Raw genomic sequence first — 19,363 nt, 5'->3', positions numbered from 1 at the left:
AAAGTTGAAATTATTGGTCTATGTTTAAAAACTGGGAGATTTTCCATACAAATATGGATTTCAGCTTCTCATGAATGAAAATAACAGCTGACATTTATCGAATATTTAACAGGCACTGCAGGGGATGCAGTTTACACAGTAAACTCCTCGTCACAACCTTAGGAAGTAGGGACCATCACTGACCTCCTTTTACACCCCAAGGAAACAGAGGCTGAGGGGGGTCCAGTAATTGACTAAGAAGCTTCAGGGCAGTTCAGAGCCTGTTGCACTCTGGCCTGCGGCCACCACACTGGACTCACTCCTGGAACTTGTGGCCATGAGCAAGCAACCACATGTCTGCCCAGCAGCAGCTGGCCAGGCTTGGTGGCTGGACTCTGCCTTCGTGTCCATCACTTGTCTGATCCCATGGGCATTGGGAACCCCAAGGTGGCTCTTCACAGCCCTTCCCAGTTGAGACATTTCTGGTTCTTTTGGTTCCCAAAGATGTGCACAGACCCACAGGTATCCACAAGGTTTGGCAATCACATGGGGCAGGAGGTCCCTGACCTCCTGCTGGAGCCATGGGAAAGCTCAGCTCCATCACCAACCACAGAGTAACCTTGGGCAGATGACCTTGGACAAGTTACCATGAGTCTTGGGACTCCAGTGCCTCCCACCTCATAGGGCCATTGGGAAAAATCAATGAGTTAATGCATCCTAACAGGAATTTCCCTGGTGGTCCAGTGGCTAAGACTCTGTGCTCCAAATTCAGGAGCCTGATTCGATCCCTGGTCAGGGAACTAGATACCACAAGCCACAACTGAGACTTCACATGCCTCCACTAAAAGATCCTGCAGGGGGCAACTAAGACCTGGTGCTGCCAAACAAACAAATAAGTAAATAAATATTTAAAAACTAACCCTAAGACGATGCTGCATGGATGTCAGCCACTAAGTCCTGGCTGACTCTCTGCGACCCCATGGACTGTAGCCTGCCAGGCTCCTCTGTCCATGGGATTTCCCAGGCAAGAATACTGGAGTAGGTTGCCATTGTCTTCTCCAGGGGATCTTCCTGACCCAGGGATTGAACTTGTGTTTCCTGCTTGGCAGGAGGATTCTTTACCACTGAACTACCTGGGAAGCCCCAACATGAGGCTGGCACATGATTATTGGACATAAAGTCTTTTACTACAACTCCAAGAGCTAAAATCTAGACTGTCACATGTCAACTCATGGAGGAAGTCTCTCCTGATCACAGGGTCTGGAGACACATCCCATAATAGGCACCCCACGTATCAATAAAGGAGAGGAAGGTGACTATTAATTGAATACCTACTATGTGCCAGGCCCTGTGCCAGCTCTGTACTGTCTCCTTTATTTATTGTATCTCATACTCCTTCTGACCCACGCTCCCTTTGTCAATACCCTTTTTTTTTTGGCCACACCTCGAGGCATGCAGGATCTTGGTTCCCTGACCAGGGCTTGAACTTGTGCCCTGCAGTGGAAGCATAGAGTCTTAACCACTGGACCACCAGAAAAGTCCCCTTTTTATATACACTCTTGTCTCTACTTTTCTTCCATGGTCTGAAAATTTGCAGGCAATCCTTAGTTTTTAAAAATAATTTTAACAAGCTATTTTATGAAACACCATATATCTCAGATGTCAGTTTCAATGTGGAATCAATAGAGAAATCTATTAAAAAGGTATTTTACATTCTATTTTTTTTGGTACCAAGTATTCCACATCTTTACATTGTTTAGTCGCTAAGTCGTGTCTAACTCTTTGCGATCTCATGGACTGCAGCATGCCAGGCTCCTCTGTCCTTAACTATCTCTTGGAGTTTGCTCAGATTCATGTCCATTGAGTTCGGTGATGCTATCTAACCATCTTATCCTCAGCCGCTCCCTTCTCCTTTTGCCTTCAATCTTTCCCAGCATCAGGGTCTTTTCCAATGAGTCGGCTCTTTGGATCAGGTGGCAAAAGTATTGGAGCTAAAGTATTTCAAATCTAATGTGTGAGTATGGAATACATTTCATTCAGATCAGCTGCATTCAAAGAGCCAAAAGTCCGAGGGGGCCAGTCTTAGTCTAGACTGTTTCACAGTGAGGATAGCAGTAGGCCACCACTAAGGCTTAGTTTCAGGATTTTTGGCAATTTATATGCCCTTCAAAGTCTTGCTGAATTGAAATAGGTGCCTCCCAAGTTGTGGGTTGAACTGTCCAGTGAAGAGATGTGTTGCTGGCTTCCTTGGTAGCTCAGAGGGAAAGAATCCCCCTGCCAGTGCTGAAGACACAGGTTTGGTCCTTGGTCTGGGAAAATCCTACCTGCTGTGGAGCAATGAAGTCCATGTGGCCCAACTGTTGAGCCTGTGCTCTAGAGTCTATGTGCCACAACTACTGAAGCTCTTGTGCTCTAGAGCCTGTGGTCCACAATCAGAGAAGCCACTGCAATGAGAAGCCCTCACACTGCAATTAGAGAGAAGCCCCCATTTGCCACAAGAGAAAAGCCCTCGCAGCAACGAAGACCCAGCACAGCTAAAAAAAAAGAGAGAGAGATCGAGTAATGGGTTGAAGTCTGAACCCCTGGTAGCCGTGAATATGACATTATTTACAAATAGGGTCTTTGCAGATGCCATCAAATTAAGATGAAGTCAGAGCTGATTGGAGTGGGCCTTAATCCAATGACTGGTATTCTTATAAGAGGAGAAGAGATGTGGGGACACGCAGGAAAGGACCACGTGATGACAGAGTCAGAACTCGGAATGAGGTGAGTAAAAGCCAAAGGGAGCCCAGGATTGCCGACCACACCGGAAGCTAAAAGACAAGCACGGGGGCAGATTGTCCCCGAATTCCTCAGAGGCAGCACAGCCCCTGCCAACATCTTGATCTCCATTTGGACTTCTGGTCCCCAGAATTGTGAGAGAATACATTTCTGTTGTTTTAAGCCACCCAGCTTGTGATACTTTGTGACAGTCGCCCTAGCAAATGAACACAGCCCACGCTGAACTTCTGTTCTTAAAATCACCTAAAGGGAATCTGATTTTCCTAACGTACTGGTGCTGTGATGGCAGATTCCATTTGTGGTTCAACTTTTCCTAGTGATGGCACTAGGTCCATATTTCACAAGTCAGCTGATCAACTCTACATGAGATAATTTTTTTTTTTTTTGCCCGCACTTGGTTTTCGTCGTGGCACACAGGCTTCTCTAGTTGCAGCACTCGGATTTTAGTTGCCTCGTGGCATTGGGATCTTAGTTCCCTGATCAAGGATTGAACCCATGTCCCCTGCATTGGAATGCAGATTCTTAACCACTGGACCACCAGGGAAGCCCCTATATGAGACCATTTTGTGATATGTTTATCAACTGACAGCATGGGAGAATCATCAATTATAAGAAATAGAGGAAAACAAAAGAATGGGAAAGACTAGAGATCTCTTCAAGAAAATTAGAGATACCAAGCAATATTTCATGCAAAGATGGGCACAATAAAGGACAGAAACAGTATGGACCTAACAAAAGCAGAAGATATTAAGAAGAGGTGGCAAGAACACACAGAACTATACAAAAAAGATCTTAAAGACAGCATTTACTGGGCAAACTAATATGAGGGCAAAATGCCACATGTTCTGCCTGACTTTGAATCACGTTGTTATTTTACAGAAATAAATAAAGGTGAAGGTGTCTCCTTGCCAGAACCCTGGAATTCAGGTTTCTTTGAAGATTATCTAGGAAGTCTCTGCAGCATAGGAACCCCTTCCTGTGGGTTTTTGAGCCACCAGGCAAGGGAGCTGGCTTTAGGTGGGTTTGCCTGTAGCAAAACTTGTCCTGGGAGACCAAGCCACTGGCCTGTGTTTTGGACCTATTGACAAAGCTGAAAGTCACCTGCTTTCTTTCTTTCTTTTTTAAAAATAATTTTATTTACTTATTTATTCTTTGGCTGTGCTGGGTCTTCGTTGCTGCATGGGGCTTTTCTCTAGTTGCAGTGAGTGGGGCCTACTCTTCCTTGCAGTGCGTGGGCTTCTCATTACAGTGGCTTCCCTTGTTGTGGAGCATGGGCTCTACGGCACCCAAGCTTCAGTAGTTGTGGCATGTGGGCTCAATAGTTGGGCTCTAGAGCACAGGCTCTAGTTGTGGCACACAAGCTTAGTTTCTCCATGGCGTATGGGATCTTACTGGACCAGGGGTTGAACCTGTGTCTTCCACACTGGCAGGCAGATTCTTTACCACTGAGCCACCAGGGAAGCCCTCACCTGCTTTCTTAACAGAGGTGCCATGGGATAGAGTCGGTCCTTATTCAGTCTGACAGCTTTCTACTTTGGTTTCTTATCTGCCTTTTATCACATGTTCGTCAAATGGCAGCCTTGGACATGGGTTCTCCAAGTTTTCTTAGGTCAGCCACAGAGAGACCCTCTGTGAATCCATCGTGGCTTTCAGGGTCGTTCTCACTATCCCCTTGTTAGGAGCTGTACCGTATCATCCCCTAAATTCATAGACTGAAGTTCTAACCACCCCCTGCCCCTTAGGTGTCTCTGAATACAATTGTACTTGGAGATAGGGCCTTTCAAGAAGAAATTATATTAGGACTTAATTTCTTAATTTGTCTAGCTGCAACTAGAGAAAGCCCTGGCCCAGCAATGAAGACCCAGCTTAGCCCAAAATAAATAAATAAGTTAAAAAAGACATAATTAAATTAAAATGAGATCATCAGGGTGGGCCTTAATCCTCTGTGACTGGTGTAGTTATAAGAAGAGAAGATGGGGACACAACACACATGGAGGAAAGGCCATGTGGGGACACAGGAAGATGACTGTCTGCAAGCCAAGGAGATAGTCCACACCAGAGACCAATCCTGAGAACACCCTGATCCTGAACTTCCAGCCTCCAAGACTAGGAGAAAGTTAAGTTTCTGTTTTTAAAGAATTAAGTCACCCAGTCTGTGCTATTTTATTATGGTGACCCCAGTGAACTGATAACACTCTCCCCATTCCATACAAAGCCCAGTTTTAAAAAACGCCCTTTCATGAATTTTTCTTTGCTTTTCCACCAGACAAATTCCTCCCTGCCTTGTACAGCCTTTAGACTCTTTATAATTAGACTCTGTGGGCTTCCCAGGTGGCGCTAGTGGTAAAGAACCTGCCTGCCAATTCAGGAGACGTAAGAGACACAGGTTCGATCAGTGGGTCGGAGAGCCCCTGGAGGAGGGCATAGCAACTCACCACAGTATTCTTGCTTGGAGAATACCATGGACAGAGGAGCCTGGCGGGCTACAGTCCATAGGGTCACAAAAAGTCAGAAAAGACTGAAGCGACTTAGCACACATGCACAATTAAGACTCTGTTGCTTTTAAGTAACTTTAAATTTATCTAATTATTTTTTTCTGATTTCAAAAGTAATGCCTGGGGACTTCCCTGGGGCTCTAGTGGTTAAGAATCTGCCTTGCAATGCAGGGGACAGGAGTTTTATCCCTGGTCGGGGAACTAAGATCCCACATGCCATGGAGCAACTAAGCCCACATGCCATAACCAGAGAGTCTGTGTGCTGCACTGAAAGATTCTGCATGATGCAACAAAGATCCTGTGTACTGCAACTAAGGCCCGATATAAATAAAAATTAAAAAAGTAATGCCTGTCACTAATCCATTCATTCCACGGAAATGTCATGGAGAAGGTGAAAATCCTCTGCAATCCTTTCAGTTTCTATGTCTTTAAGTACCTCTCACACTTCTTAAGATTGTTTTAAACATGAGACCACATATTTTACATGGTGTTGTACAACTTGCTATTTTTTCACCAAAAAATATATTTCAGACATCTTTCCATGCCATAACAGTTCCATTCTTTTTCCTGGCAGCAGAGTATTCGATGGTATATAAATGTTATATAATTTCTTTAACCTACTTTCTTTCTCCCTACTTTGCGGCACATGGATTGTTTCTGGTTTTTACTTTTTGGAACACCAGAAACAGTGCTGCTAAGAAGAGGCTGGTACATAGATCTTTTGCATACATGAAGAAATCTTTTGAGGCAGAAATTCTAGGTCAAAGAATGTAAACATCAACAATTAAATAATGCCCAACCATACATCAGAAAACACTGCAAACTACATTCCTGCCAACAGCATATGGCTATGCCCATTTTTTCACATCTTTGCCAACACTGGGTAGTAATACTTCTTCATCTTTTCTAGAAGGACTAATGACAAATAGTATCTCCCCATTAATTAAGAACAAGTGAGATGGTTGGATGGCATCACCAACTCAATGAACATGAGTCTGAGCAAACTCCCAGAGATAGTGAAGGACAGGGAAGCCTGGCATGCTGCAGTCCATGGGGTTGCAGAGTCAGACACAACTTAGTGGCTGAACAACAACTCAATCTTATCCATGGAGGAGAGCTTGACTTGGGTACCCCATGTTTTCAGTGCCTGGCATTTAATAAATGTGGTATAGACAAAAATGTTTGTCTATCAAAATTTAATGTAACAGGTTAGAAAATTGGGCAACTTACATGGGGAAATTTGTGGGACAGACGTACCCAGTCAAATGCATAGGGCAGTGATGGAGCACCCTAACTCTTGAATTTTCTGGAAGGACAGAAACAGATGTATCCACAAGTGGAAGTAGGATTTGTTCATCATTACGAGGAAAAGAGTGTTTTGGCTAGAAATTAAAAATGCAAATGAAAACAAGCTTTAAGGTATCATTATAAACTGATTTATCCAGAAAGGAAATTAAACACGTAATAGGCAATGGCTGGGGTGGGAGAGTCCATAAGCGTCTGCATACTTGGCAGGTTTATAAATGGGTTCAATGTTTTTGAAACTCAGAACAGCTCTGTGAATAATGAGTTGAAAAGCTGTTAATATCTTTGATCCTATAATTATCCCCAAGGAAATCCTCCCAAAGGGTGGGAGGAGTCATTGTACGTAAATGCTCCCAGCAGTGCTCCTCGTAAAGGCAAAAATTGGAAACAACTCAAACACCATATAATAAAGCTACGGCTGAGCAAACCACAGTGTGGCCACCCTCTGGAGTGTAGGATGGCATGGAAATCATGTTGAAACTCAGCAGTAAGCTTATAAACTAGGGGTGAGTGAAGGAACCTGAGTATGAAGTAGTTGGTTCCTAGGGATTAGAAACATGAGTATGTTTTGATTTTTATTTTGGGGCTGCGCTGTTCGGCTTGCGGGATCTTAGTTCCCCAGCCAGGGCTCAAACCTGTATCCTCTGCATAGAAGTCTGGAGTCCTAACCACTGGACTGACAGGGAATTCCCCAAAACGTGTGTATTTTGAATTCCCTCCCCCAGCGTTGCCTCTATACTCCAGCCACACGATACCCATTCAGCCTTAATGTCTGCTCCTCTCAGAGTCTCCTGTTATTTTCTCTGCCTGGAAGCTCTCTCATCCACTCTTCATACTTAGAATTTTTTTTTTTTTATTATTTATTTATTTATTTTGGCCATGCTGGGTCTTGGTTGCTGCACCAGCTTTCTCTAGTTGCAGTGAGTGGGGACTACTTTCGAGTTGCCGGCTTTTCACTGTGGTGGCTTCTCATTGCGGAGCATGGGCTCTAAGCTCATGGACTTCAAAAGTTGTGGTGCACGAGCTTAGTTGCTCCTCGGCATGTGGGATCTTCCCAGACCAGGGATCGAGCTCATGTCTCCTGCATCGGCAGGTGGTTTCTTTACCACTGGGCCATGAGGGAGGCCCCATAATTAGAATTTTTATTTTACTTTTTTGCTGCACCATGTGACTTGTCGGATCTTAGTTCCCCAAACAGGGACTGAACCTGCACCCTTGGCAGTGAAAGTGCTGAGTCCTGACCACTGAACCACCAGGGAATCCCCTTCATAATTGGAATTTTTAGGAACCTATTTCAGGCACTTCCCTGGTGGCTCAGTGGATAAAAGTCTGCCTGTCAATGCAAGGGACACAGGTTTGAGCCCTGGTCTGGGAGGATTCCCCGGGCTCCAGAACAATTAAGCCAGACAACCACAACTACTAAGCCTGTGCCCTAGAGTCTGCATGCCACAACTACAGAGCCCGTGTGCTGCAACTACTGAAGGCCAAGCACCCTAGAGCCTGTGCTCCACAACAAGAGAAGCCACCGCAAGGAGAAGCCCACACATCACAATGAAGATTAGACCCCTCCTTGCTGCAACTAGAGAAAGCCTGAGTGCAGCAATGAAGACTCAGTTTCAAAAAATAATAGAATCTCCTTAGAGAAGGTCGAAGCAACAGTCTCACTCAAGAGGGGCAAAAAGGAAAGACAAATGTTCCCACTTCAAACTCTGTCCTTGGCAATAACCAATGACAACAGCCTGGGCACAGCCTTCTGCAACCACTGCCGTGGCAAACTCCTATCTTCCCTTCGGTTCTCAGAACAATGTCACCTCCTCCAAGAAGCCCTCCCTGACCACACACCACTCTTCCAGAGCAGGCTGAGTGAGGAACATCTCCTCTGCAATGCCATTACCATTACAAGCTTATTTCTGTAACTGCCTACTTAATATCTATTTTCTGCACTGGACTGCAAGCTCCACAAGGGCAGGGATTTGATCTCTGTCCTGTTCACAACTGGGCATTCAGTAACAGTAGCCCCCCCAGTGAGCACTAATGAATAATAATATTACTCATGAATAATATTAGCCAGCATCATAGGGACCTTCTTTTCTGCCAAATGGTGTTCTAAATGCTATATGTGGTTTGTTTTTTTTTTTGGCTGCACCAAAAGGCATGTGGGATCTTAGTCCCTGAACAGGGGTCAAACCTGTGCTCCCTGCAGTGGAAGCACAGAGTCTTAACTACTGGACCACCAGTTTTACTTTACATAGATCCAGTGATTATTTAGTTTTACTTCTCCTTGCAACAATATGAGAAGACAGGCACTGTTGTTATTCCCATAATCATGTCATCTGCCCCAGGAAATACAGTTGAGAACGGGCAGAATTGAGACTCAATCCAAGCAGCTCCAAGCCCTCACCTCCATCTTAGAGGGGATCAGTAATAAATGATGGCCAGGCAGCAGCTGGGGGACTTACCCACAGAGGCGATGTCTGCCAGCTGATCCTCAGCCTCCTCGGGGTTGAGCAGGTCTGTCTTGCTCTTCTTTATAGTGGCTCTCCGCAGAGCTCCAACAATGGAAACATGGCAAGAGAAAAAGACGTTACCCTTTTTGCTATAACAACGACATTGACCGCGTGTGTCGCTGGGTGCCAGGCGCTCTATTAGGGACTTTCTCCATGTTGTTGGATTTCACCCACGTGGCAGTCTGGTTTCATGGGAAGTAACAGTATGCCCATTTCACAGATGTGGGGACAGAAGCTTAGGGAGGTTACATGACTTTGCCCACAGGGTAAGGATGAGAACCAAGTTCCTGCTCAGTCTAAGTCTGGGCTCTTGGTCAACATTTTCCCTCTAGGAGTCCTGGGATTGGACATGAAGACTCCTATGAAAACAGCCCACCTCCTTAACCTTTAGCACACTTGCCAGGCTGGCTGGGACTGTGGAAGCCCTTCCTTAATATTTAGCTTCTACACCCCAAGAGCTCTCCAGGGGATAGTGAGTTCAGGCACACACTTCCAATAAAGTGATTCAGACACCCCATTCCCTGGTAGCTCAGCTGATAAAGAATCCACCTGCAATGCAGGAGACCCTGGTTTGATTCCTGGGTCAGGAAGATCCATTGGAGAAGGAATAGGCTACCCATTCCTGTATTCTTGGGCTTCCCTGGTGGCTCAGATGGCAAAGAATCTGCCCACAATGCAGGAGACCTGGGTTCGCCCCCTGGGTTGGGAAGATACCCTGGAGAAGTGAATAGCTACCTACACAGAGTCGGACACGACTGAAGCGACTTAGCAGCAGCAGCAGCCAGTATTCTGGCCTGGAGAATTCCGTGAACAAAGGAGCCTGGCACGCTACAGTCCATGGGGTTGCAAAGAGTCGGACACGACTGAGTGACTTTCGCTTTCATTTATGGGTAATGTCTTTCTCTCCTCTCAAAGAGTAAAAACCATTTTATTCTTAGGATGGAGCCCCATCTCCTTTCCTTCCTTCTCACTCCTGGTTTCTTCAATCCACAGTCATTGCTGTGTCTAGTCAAATTTCTAATGTGAGACAACTGTCCTTAATAGTAAGCTGGATTCTTGGTGAAATTATTTTATTTTTGGCCATGGTACATGGCTTGTGGGATCTTAGTTCCTCAACCAGGGATTGAACCTGGGCCACTGCAGTGAAAGCGTTGAGGTCTAACCACTGGAGTGACCACCAGGGTACTTCTGGTGGTGAAATTACTTCTTTAAAAAAAATTTGGCTGCATCTTGTGGCATGTGGGATCATAGTCCCGCGACCCAGTATTGAACTTGTGGCCCTTGCATTGGAGGCAGGAAGTCTCAACCACTGGACTGCCAGGGAAGTCCCTGAAATTACTATTATTTATTTTACTTAGTGAACACAGATGGGGCTGACCCCGAGCCAGACACCGTCCCATGCATTCTATTTGCCATACTTAATGTAATATTCATAAACAATCAACTCAGGTAAGTATGGTAATTATCATGCCCATTTGACAGATGAGGAAAATGGAGGCACAAATAGAAGCTGAGCACGTGGTCAAAGCAGACAGGGCAGGCAAGAAACAGAAACCCTGTGTCAAAGTCCTGCAATTCCTTGAGGAAACAGAGTCTCACTATTCTCTATATCTTCCTGAGCCTGACCCAGTCTTGTGTTAGTTCTTGGCATCACCTGGGCCCTGAAGATCCATCCCCTGGAGGCCCCTTAGAAAGAAGCAACCCATTCTCCCAGCTCTGGCTCCTGCTGTGTTCCCTGGGACCCACCCCAACCCCCAAGCCAGGTTCAGAGCAGTTACCATCAAAGGGATGTCTCTGCTCCCCATCAGTTTCATCTTCGGCGAGGATCACCTCTTCTGAAGAGCAAGAGCACATAGTTAATTTATGCTCCAGCATCTGGAGAACTCTCCTGGGGATGGGTTCCCTTGGATGGGAAAGGACAAGGGTCCTCCCAGTCACTCTAGTCTCCCCTTGCTGAGTGACAACTCTATCAGCCAGAGATGTGCTTGCTAACTTGCTTTTGACTCCCACCCCACTTAAGCAACAGTTGTAATGCCAACATCATCCCTACCTGCTTCAAAATAAAAACCAACCTCCTAACCATAACTTATAAGATCTTGCCTGATCTGACCCGTCACCTCCCTGTCCTCCTTTCCTCTTGCTCTCCCCCTCACTCTGCCCCAGCCCCACTGGCTTCCCTGCTGTGACTCCACTCTGCTCCTACCCCAGGGCCTTTACACTTGCTGTTCCCTCTGGCAGGAAGGCCCCTCCCCTACACATCCACATGGCTTCCTTATTCACTTCCTTCAGGTCTCTGCTCAGAGGTCACTTCCTCAGAGAGACCCTCTCTGATCACGCTGCTGTCTCTCTTTCCTGCCTCCTACCCTGTTTTATTTTTCCTCTCAGCATTTAGCAACACCCAATATTATGTGTATTTGGTTATTTTCTGTCTCTCTCATTAGACTATCAGAGCCCTGCAGGCAGAGATCAAATCTCAGTGTCTAGAACACTGTCTGGCATACAGCAGGTGCCCCATAATTGTCTGAATTACCAAACAAATAAACATGTACAATATCTACTGTATGTTAAGTACTGCTCTTCTTTTTTTTTTTTTGGCTGAGCCACTTGGCATGCAGGATCTTCCTTGACCAGGGATTGAACCCATGCTCCCTGCAGTGGGAGTGTGGAGTCTTAACCACTGGACAGCCAGGGAAGTTCAAGCACTTAGCTTAGATTACCTTAGGGACATCTCAAACAGCTTTATGAGGTAGGTACTATCATGATCTCTGTTTAACAGGCTGAGAGACTGAGGCACAGGGCAGTGAGGAGCATTGCTAGGAGGTGGCAGAGTGGGGATCTAACCCAATGTCTGGTTTTAGAGCTCTTGATTATAATGTTATGTCATGTCCTGGCTTCATCTCTCTGGATTCCTGTTGCTAAACATTGGGACTACCAGTTCAGATCCTCTATCTCCTCCCCTCATCCATCTCCAAACTGTATGCATGACTCTCGCTGTGCTCCATGACATGGGATTTCAATTCTTGAGCCCCAGGATGAAAGGGCCTCACCTGCTTTTGAGATCCACTCCATGTACCCATTGAGCTCTCGTTCAATCTGTTGCTGCCGCCTCAGCTTCAGAAAAGCCCGCCGGTTCTCTACCCGCTCCCTTTCTTTGGCAAACTCCCTGAAGAAGCACAGGAGAGTCAGGTCTGGCTGTTTTAGAAATTTTAGGGAGTGTGCGTGTGTGTGTGTGTGTGTGTGTTTGGGGATTCAGAATCCCTAGAGGGCACTGCATTTAAACAAGAGGAATCAGGTTTTCTGGGAGAAGATCAGAATACTATAGAAGTGGGCATTTCTGCCAGCTTCCCACGTTTCCCACTAACTACACCCAGTTAGAGAAAAAAACCCCACAAAACCATAAACCATGTCATGCCAACCACTGCTGGCTGTAAACCCCATTCTCATTCTCTGTACTCTTTTTTTTTTTTCTCTGTACTCTTGACTAAAGAATAGTTTCATCCCTTTTTTAAGTTAGGCCAGTGACACATAAGCTGAAGATTTCTGCAGCAATCTCACTTCTACGATATAGGACCCTTTGGGTTTCCCTTTTTCCTCTTCCTGTTTGGAATGTGAGATGCCTATTTTGTGAGTGTGAGCTATTTTGAGACCATGAAGAATATATGAGATTTAACGTCTCTAATAAGGATGTCAGCATGGAAAGCTAGAAGAGGCTGGGGTCTATCATGACACCATGGAGCCACCAAACCAATCCCCAGGCTTGTAGTGAGAAAAATTAAACTCATTTATGATGAAGCCAGAAAAACAATCTTGGGGGTAGGGTACAATGTGTGTTATGAAAATGCATGTTTGATTGTAAGCTACAATTTTATATTTGGAAAATAAGGGAAGGGGAAAACCCAACCTGTTATTTGTTTAAAAAATGTAAATTATAGAAATTAAAACTCTATAGAATTTTCTTATGTTTTGTGTTGTGGGTCTTAAAATTTTGAGAAAACCTTCAAAAAAAGCACTGAGCTACCTTTTGGAAGTAGCTCAGTGCCAGGGGTGAAGCTTAGTGAGTGAAGCCTGGGTTGGATTTCAGTTCCCATGAATCTCTTCACCGGGTGTCCCCAGAAGTGCACAACTTGAGCATCTGTACATGGATTGCTGATAATGGACCAATAACCCAAAGCAAGAGAAGAGACCTATTCTGTGCCTGGAGAATGAAAACAAAGTGTTGATGGCCTCTTCCTGGGGAAAAGATGGTGTGCGGGAATGGGATGGGAGAAGTAGCAGAGACTTACCCAGACAGCACACCCAGTACGAGGTTCAGCATAAAAAAGGAGCCGATGATGATGAGGGGGATGAAGTACAACCAGTTCCAAGTGTTCCCTGAGGCATCATTGCTCTATGAAGGGTGAGGAAGGAAAGCAGGTGAGTACTGAGTGGGACTTAGGTATGACCTGAAAGGTGGAGGGGTAGCTCTGGTTCTCCAGGGGCTTTGTTCTCAAATGCCCTTGGCCTGTGGAGTCCTAGAGTTCTGGTAGCCCAGAGAGGGGAAGAGAGCACAAGATCAACCAGTGGGGGAAACTACAGAGGTACCGTTAGAAGGACAAAGCTCCCTCCTACTCACAGATTTTCAGAGGACCAGAAACCAGCATGAAACTCAGGAGGACTCCCCAGACCAAACTCCAGGAACAGAAGGGAAAAAACCCACTGAAATGTAGAAATAAACCCTTAGTTCCCTCCCTCTCTCCCAAACAGTCATACTGTCTCCCTTGGGAGGAGGTGCATGATGGTGGGATCTGATAGTTAGGTTAAATCACCAAGCTAGACAGCAGGACCATGAACCTTTTCCTCAAGTGTCTCACACTTCTATTGCCTGCAGCATCAATGTCAACCACAGAAAAATTGCCAGAAAAGCCTATCTAGGTCAATTTTCAAGGGGGAGGGTTGTCTACCAATAAAACATTCTTCTCTGGGAGAACAGAACACTAGGCCAAGGAGGAAGTTAGGAGGGGAAGAAAATCAAGACTAGAGAAAGAAAGAAACATAAAATCCAGCACTTACAGAGTACTTTTTTTGTGTGTGTGCCAGACACTCTTCTAAGCATATTACTGATGGTGGTTTATTTGCTCATTTAACCCTCATGATGTCCCTATGTTATTGTCATGAATTGTGGAAAACGAGGCCCATGAAGTCAAAATTGCAGAGCTAGACAGTGGTGGACACGAGATTTGAACCAGGTGGCCAGACCCCAGAGCCTATGGATTTAACCTCTGTCCTGGGGGGAAGCCCTCTGGTGTTTCATCAGCTCTGTGACATCTGCAGAATGTGGGGCCCCCAAATGTGGCTTTAAAAGCTCACCTTTAAAAGCACATTTAGTGCTACTGCTGCCCTGCAGAAAGGCTAAAATGAGAATGACTGACAATACCAGGTGCTGGTGAGTCTGTGAAGGAACTAGAACTCTCACATGCTGTCAGTGGAGGGTAACATGGTGTATGAGTTTCCTATGGCTGCTGTAACAAAGAACCACCAAATGAGTGGCTTCAAACAATGGAAATTTATTGGCTTATAGTTCTGAAGGCCAGAAACCCAAGATCAGGGTATCAGCATGGCTGGTTCCTTCTAGAGGTTTTGAGGGAGAATATGTTCCATGCCTTTCTCCTGGTATCTGGGGGTTTGCTGACAATCTTTGGTGGTTCCTTGGCTTGTAGATGCATCACCCTGATTTCTGTCTTCATCAATACATGACTTTCTCTCTCTGTGCATGTATGCCTCTGTGTCCAAATTTCCCCTTTCTACAGGGACACTACTCATATTGGATTAGGGCCCATCCTAATGGCCTCATCTTAACCAATTATTCCTGCAATGACTCCATTCCCAAATAAAGTCGTATTCTGAGGTACTAAGGGTTAGAGCTTCAACATGTGACTTTGGGAAGAGGCACAATTCAAGCCATCACACGTAGTACAACCACTTTGAAATGGGATGGGGATTTCTACTAAAATTAATCATGTATCTTCACTATGACCTGAACATGGCACCCCTGGGATATTATCCAACAGAAATGTGAACCTATATATGCCAAAGATATATGTAAGAATGTTCATAGCGGTGATCTTCATAACAGCCCCAAACTGGAAACAATCTGAATCCTTGTCAGCAAGAGAGAAAATAAATAAATGGAACATTGTACAATGAAAGACTGCCATTCATCACATGAAACCTTACAGACCTGGCATCCAGCAAAAGCCAGACAGAAAAGAGCATATATTAGGTCAGCCAAAAAGCTCATTCGGATTTTTCCATCTGATGTTACAGAAAACCCAACAGACCTTTTTGGCCAGCCCAATATGTAAGATTCTATTCATGTAAAATACAAAAACTGGCAAACAAGCTGATGATATCTGAGGTCTAGATGGAGTATCTTTTAGAGAGAGCAGTGACTGAGGAGAGGGCGAGAGGAGAAGCTCTTGAGGCTGAGAAGGCTCTGTTCCCTGATTCTGGGTGCTGGTTATACCCACGTGTCCAGTTTGTGAAAATTTATCCAGCTCCTTGCTTATGATTTGTGAAGTGTTCTGTATATTGATTTCACTTGAACCTCCCCCAAAGTTTTTTTTTTTTTCAAAGAAAGTCAATTTTACCTTAAAAAAGCAAGGAGATTCTGACGCATGCTACAATGTGGATGAATCCTGAGGACGCTATACTAAGTGAAATAAGCCAGACATGAAAGGATAAAAACTATATGATTGTACTCATATGAAGTTCTCATAGTTGTCAAATTCAGAGACAGAAAGTAGAATGGTGGGCAGGGTCTGGAGGAGGGGGACAGAGGGTTAGTGTTTAACAAGGACAGAGTTTCAGTTCTGCGAGGTGAGAAGGTTCTAGAGATGGACAGTGGTGACAATTTATATCAACGTGAATGCACTTAATGCCAATGAAGTGGACACCTAAATGGATTAGATGGTAAATTTTAGGTTATACTTATTTTATCACAAAATTAACAAAGAAAACAAACCAAAAAAGCCAATTTTTATCATCATGGACACAGACGGGTTCTGGGGACAATGAACGTGCCAGTCTCAGCTCACCCTTGTGTTCTAACAGAGTTCTAATGCTTTGCTTCTGGAAGGTTCTGGAAGAAAGAAAAGGGTCAGCAGAAAGGGATAGACAGAAGGCAGAACTGGCTTTGTGTTTCCCCCTCCAGTGCTGCTGTGGCTGAGGCATTTTGTTCCCATTTCTTAGGGCTAAATATAGCGCAGGGAGAGAAAGCCTGCACTGGCCAACAGATGAAAAAAGTCTGGGCTGCCTCAGGAGGCAGGTTTGGGATGGAGACAGACTGGTGGGTGGGTGGGGGGAGGAGGGCAGGACTGAATGGGAGAGAAATGGCTGAGGTCCCTTGGTACCAAGGCAGCCCCTCCATACTAGGATCTGCCTACACCCCAGCTCCCCAATACACTTAGAAGCACCTGGCCCCGTGATGCTGCCTGGCATAAAAGACACTCATGATGCCAAGTCCTCAGCCTACTGGAGCCCATTTAATCCTCTCACAAAATGTGGTATGTAATCCTTCCCATCTTTCTGGGTGAGGAAACAGGCAAATGGAGGTCAAGTCTTATGTCTGAGATCTCTGTCGAGGGCTGCATTGTATCCTGTCAAAAGATATGTTGAAATCCTAACCCCCAGGACCTGTCAATGGGACCCTACTTGGAAACAGGGTCTCTACAGCTGCCATCAAGTTAAGATGAAGTCATGGTCGTGGGCCCTAGTCCAATAGGACTGGTGTCCTCTTAAGAAGAGGAAAACAGGGACTTCTTTGGTGGTCCAGTGGTTAAGAATCCATTGGCCAATGCAGGGGACACAGGTTTGATCCCTGGTCTGGGAACATTCCCCATGCCACAAGGGAACTAAACCTGTGCACTGTAACTACTAAAGCCCATGCAGCTGGAGTCCATGCTTCACAAGAGAAGCCACTGCCATGAGAAGCCCGCACATCGCAGCTACAGAAAGCCCATGCACAGCAATGAAGGCCCAGTGCAGACAAAAATAAAGAAATAAAATAAAAACAATATTCAGAAAAGAAGAGGAAAACACCAGGTGAAGATAGGGACACACAGCCATGAAACAATGAAGGCAGAGACTGGAGGGATGCAGCTGTGAGTCAGAGAAGGCTAAGGGTTGACAGTCACGACCAGAAGTTCAAAAGAGGCAAAAAAGAATTCTACCCAGAGTCTCAGAGGTAGTGTAGCTCTGCTGGCATTGGAGAGGCAGGTGGGACAACCTCTCTCACTCTAGAAGAGCTTGTTTGAGCTGACAAAACACCCCTTGATTCCCACAGTCTCCACACCTAGTGGATGGGGAAACTGAGACTGTGGAAGATGCTATGATTTGCCTGGCTCACACACAGTGTGGATGGCATGGCTGTGACTAGACCCATCATTCTGGCTTGCATCCGACTGATTTTTTTTCTATCTCGCTCATTCACTGCACTTACATAGTATTTTCTGTTTATAAAAATTGGCCCAAGAGAGTCTTAAAGAAGAGGGAAAATACTGATTCATCTCAGCACTGTTGGTACCTAGCGTGGCGCCTGGCACTTAGCAAGCACTCGATAAATACTCATCAAACAAATTAATGGCTGAGTCCCAGTAAAATCCTTAAGTGCCTTCTGGTTTATGGCTTATTTTCCTCTAATTTTTTGAGCATGGTTCATTCAGAAAAAGTATAGAAGATGCAAAAATAACCCCCCCCAAACAACCAAACAACTCTCAGCCCAAAAGAACACCCAACTCTCCAGCATAAAGGATAAGAATGGGGTGGTTTAGACAACAAACGTATGGGTACCAAGGGGAAAAGGGGGTGTGATGGATTGGGAGACTGGGGTTGACATATACACACTGTGCTGTAGTGCTGTGCTCGTCATATCCAACTCTTTGCAACCTCATGGACTGTAGTCTGCAGGGCTCCTCTGTCCATGGGATTTTCTAGGCAAGAATACTAGAGTGGGGTGCCATTTCCTACTCCAGGGGATCTTCATGACCCAGGGGTTGAAACCATGTCCCTTGTGTCTTCTGCACTGGCAGGAGGATTCTTTACACACTGAGCCACCTGGGAAGTCCATATATACACTGCTGCTAAGTCGCTTCAGTCGTGTCCGACTCTGTGCGACCCCATAGACGGCAGCCCACCAGACTCCGCCATCCCTGGGATTCTCCAGGCAAGAATATTGGAGTGGGTTGCCATTTCCTTCTCCACATATATACACTACTATGTATAAAATGGATAACTAATGAGAACCTCCTATATAGCACAGGGAACTCTACTCAGTGCTCTGTGATGGACTAAAGGGGAAGGAAATCCAAAATAGAGGGAGTATATGCATACGTATAGCTGATTCACTTTGCTAAATAGTAGAAACTAACAACACAACATTGTAAAGCAACACGACCGATGAGCTTTAGCAGCAGCAGCAGCATATGCCAATAAAGAATAAAGAAGCCATACTTCACATGAAAAGATGCCGGTGGCTCATACAGTAAAGAATATGACTGTAATGCAAGAAACCCAGGTTTGATTCCTGGGTCGAGAAGATCCACTGGAGAAGGAAACGGTTACCCACTCCAGTATTCTTGCCTGGAGAATTCCACAGACAGAGGAGCCTGGCGGGCTGCGGTCCATGGGATCACAATGAGTCGGTCACTAATTATGAGAGAAATGGAAATCAACCCTAAATGTCCATCAACAGAGAAATGGACAAAGAAGATGTGGAACAAAAAAATGGAGTGGATTTGACCATGAAAGAGCCAGAACCCCAAGGTGCCATGAGGGAGGTCATATTTCTGTCCCAGTTTATGAAAAAGTGTTAGCTGCTCAGTTGTGTCTGACTGACTCTTTGTGATCCCACGAACTGTAGTCTACCAGGCTCCTCTGCCCATTGTATTCTTCAGGCAAGACTATTGGAATGGGTAGCCCATCCCCTTCTCCAGGGGATCTTCCTGACCCAAGGATCAAACCCAGGTCTCCTGCATTGTGGGCAGATTTTTTACTGTCTTGAGCCACCAGAGAAACCCTAGTTTATGCCTGTTATTAAATCATGCAATGCCTGCTAATTATTTTTTGAGCCCTCTTTTCCTCCATTCACCCTCAAAACTGTCCCTGTCTGGGTGGTAAATTATGTGGTCTTTCTGCCTCTGAGGTCTCCCATCACCTTCCCTGGCCTCTTCAGCTCCCTTGCTCATCCTCACTCCTTCAATTCCAGCCACATGGGCCACCTAGCTGCTCTTCACAAATGCCAGAACCATTCCTGCCTCAGGG

The 19,363-nt window shown here is 45.4% G+C and overlaps 1 protein-coding gene across 3 annotated transcripts in view; it reads right to left on the bottom strand.

The window, feature by feature from the left end:
* CACNA1A (calcium voltage-gated channel subunit alpha1 A) overlaps nucleotides 1-19,363 on the bottom strand; it is a 250,656-nt gene that overhangs the window by 100,765 nt on the left and 130,528 nt on the right. For 2 of the 3 annotated variants that reach the window (XM_081495595.1, XM_081495594.1), the window contains exons 7-11: nucleotides 13,351-13,454; nucleotides 12,115-12,230; nucleotides 10,846-10,902; nucleotides 9,444-9,446; nucleotides 9,020-9,109 (exon numbers count right to left, since the gene is read on the bottom strand). In XM_081495595.1, coding sequence (XP_081351721.1) covers nucleotides 9,020-9,109; nucleotides 9,444-9,446; nucleotides 10,846-10,902; nucleotides 12,115-12,230; nucleotides 13,351-13,454 — 370 coding nt within the window. The remainder of the gene's footprint in view (nucleotides 1-9,019; nucleotides 9,110-9,443; nucleotides 9,447-10,845; nucleotides 10,903-12,114; nucleotides 12,231-13,350; nucleotides 13,455-19,363) is intronic. The other variant, XM_081495593.1, reaches the window with a different exon arrangement.

This window comes from Giraffa tippelskirchi, chromosome 6, assembly GCF_054371585.1.
Source record: "Giraffa tippelskirchi isolate mGirTip1 chromosome 6, T2T-mGirTip1v1.2.pri, whole genome shotgun sequence".
In the NCBI taxonomy this organism is placed as follows: domain Eukaryota; kingdom Metazoa; phylum Chordata; class Mammalia; order Artiodactyla; family Giraffidae; genus Giraffa; species Giraffa tippelskirchi.
The sequence above is the reverse complement of the archived record's forward strand: the minus strand, read 5'-3'. Positions and strand labels throughout refer to the sequence as shown.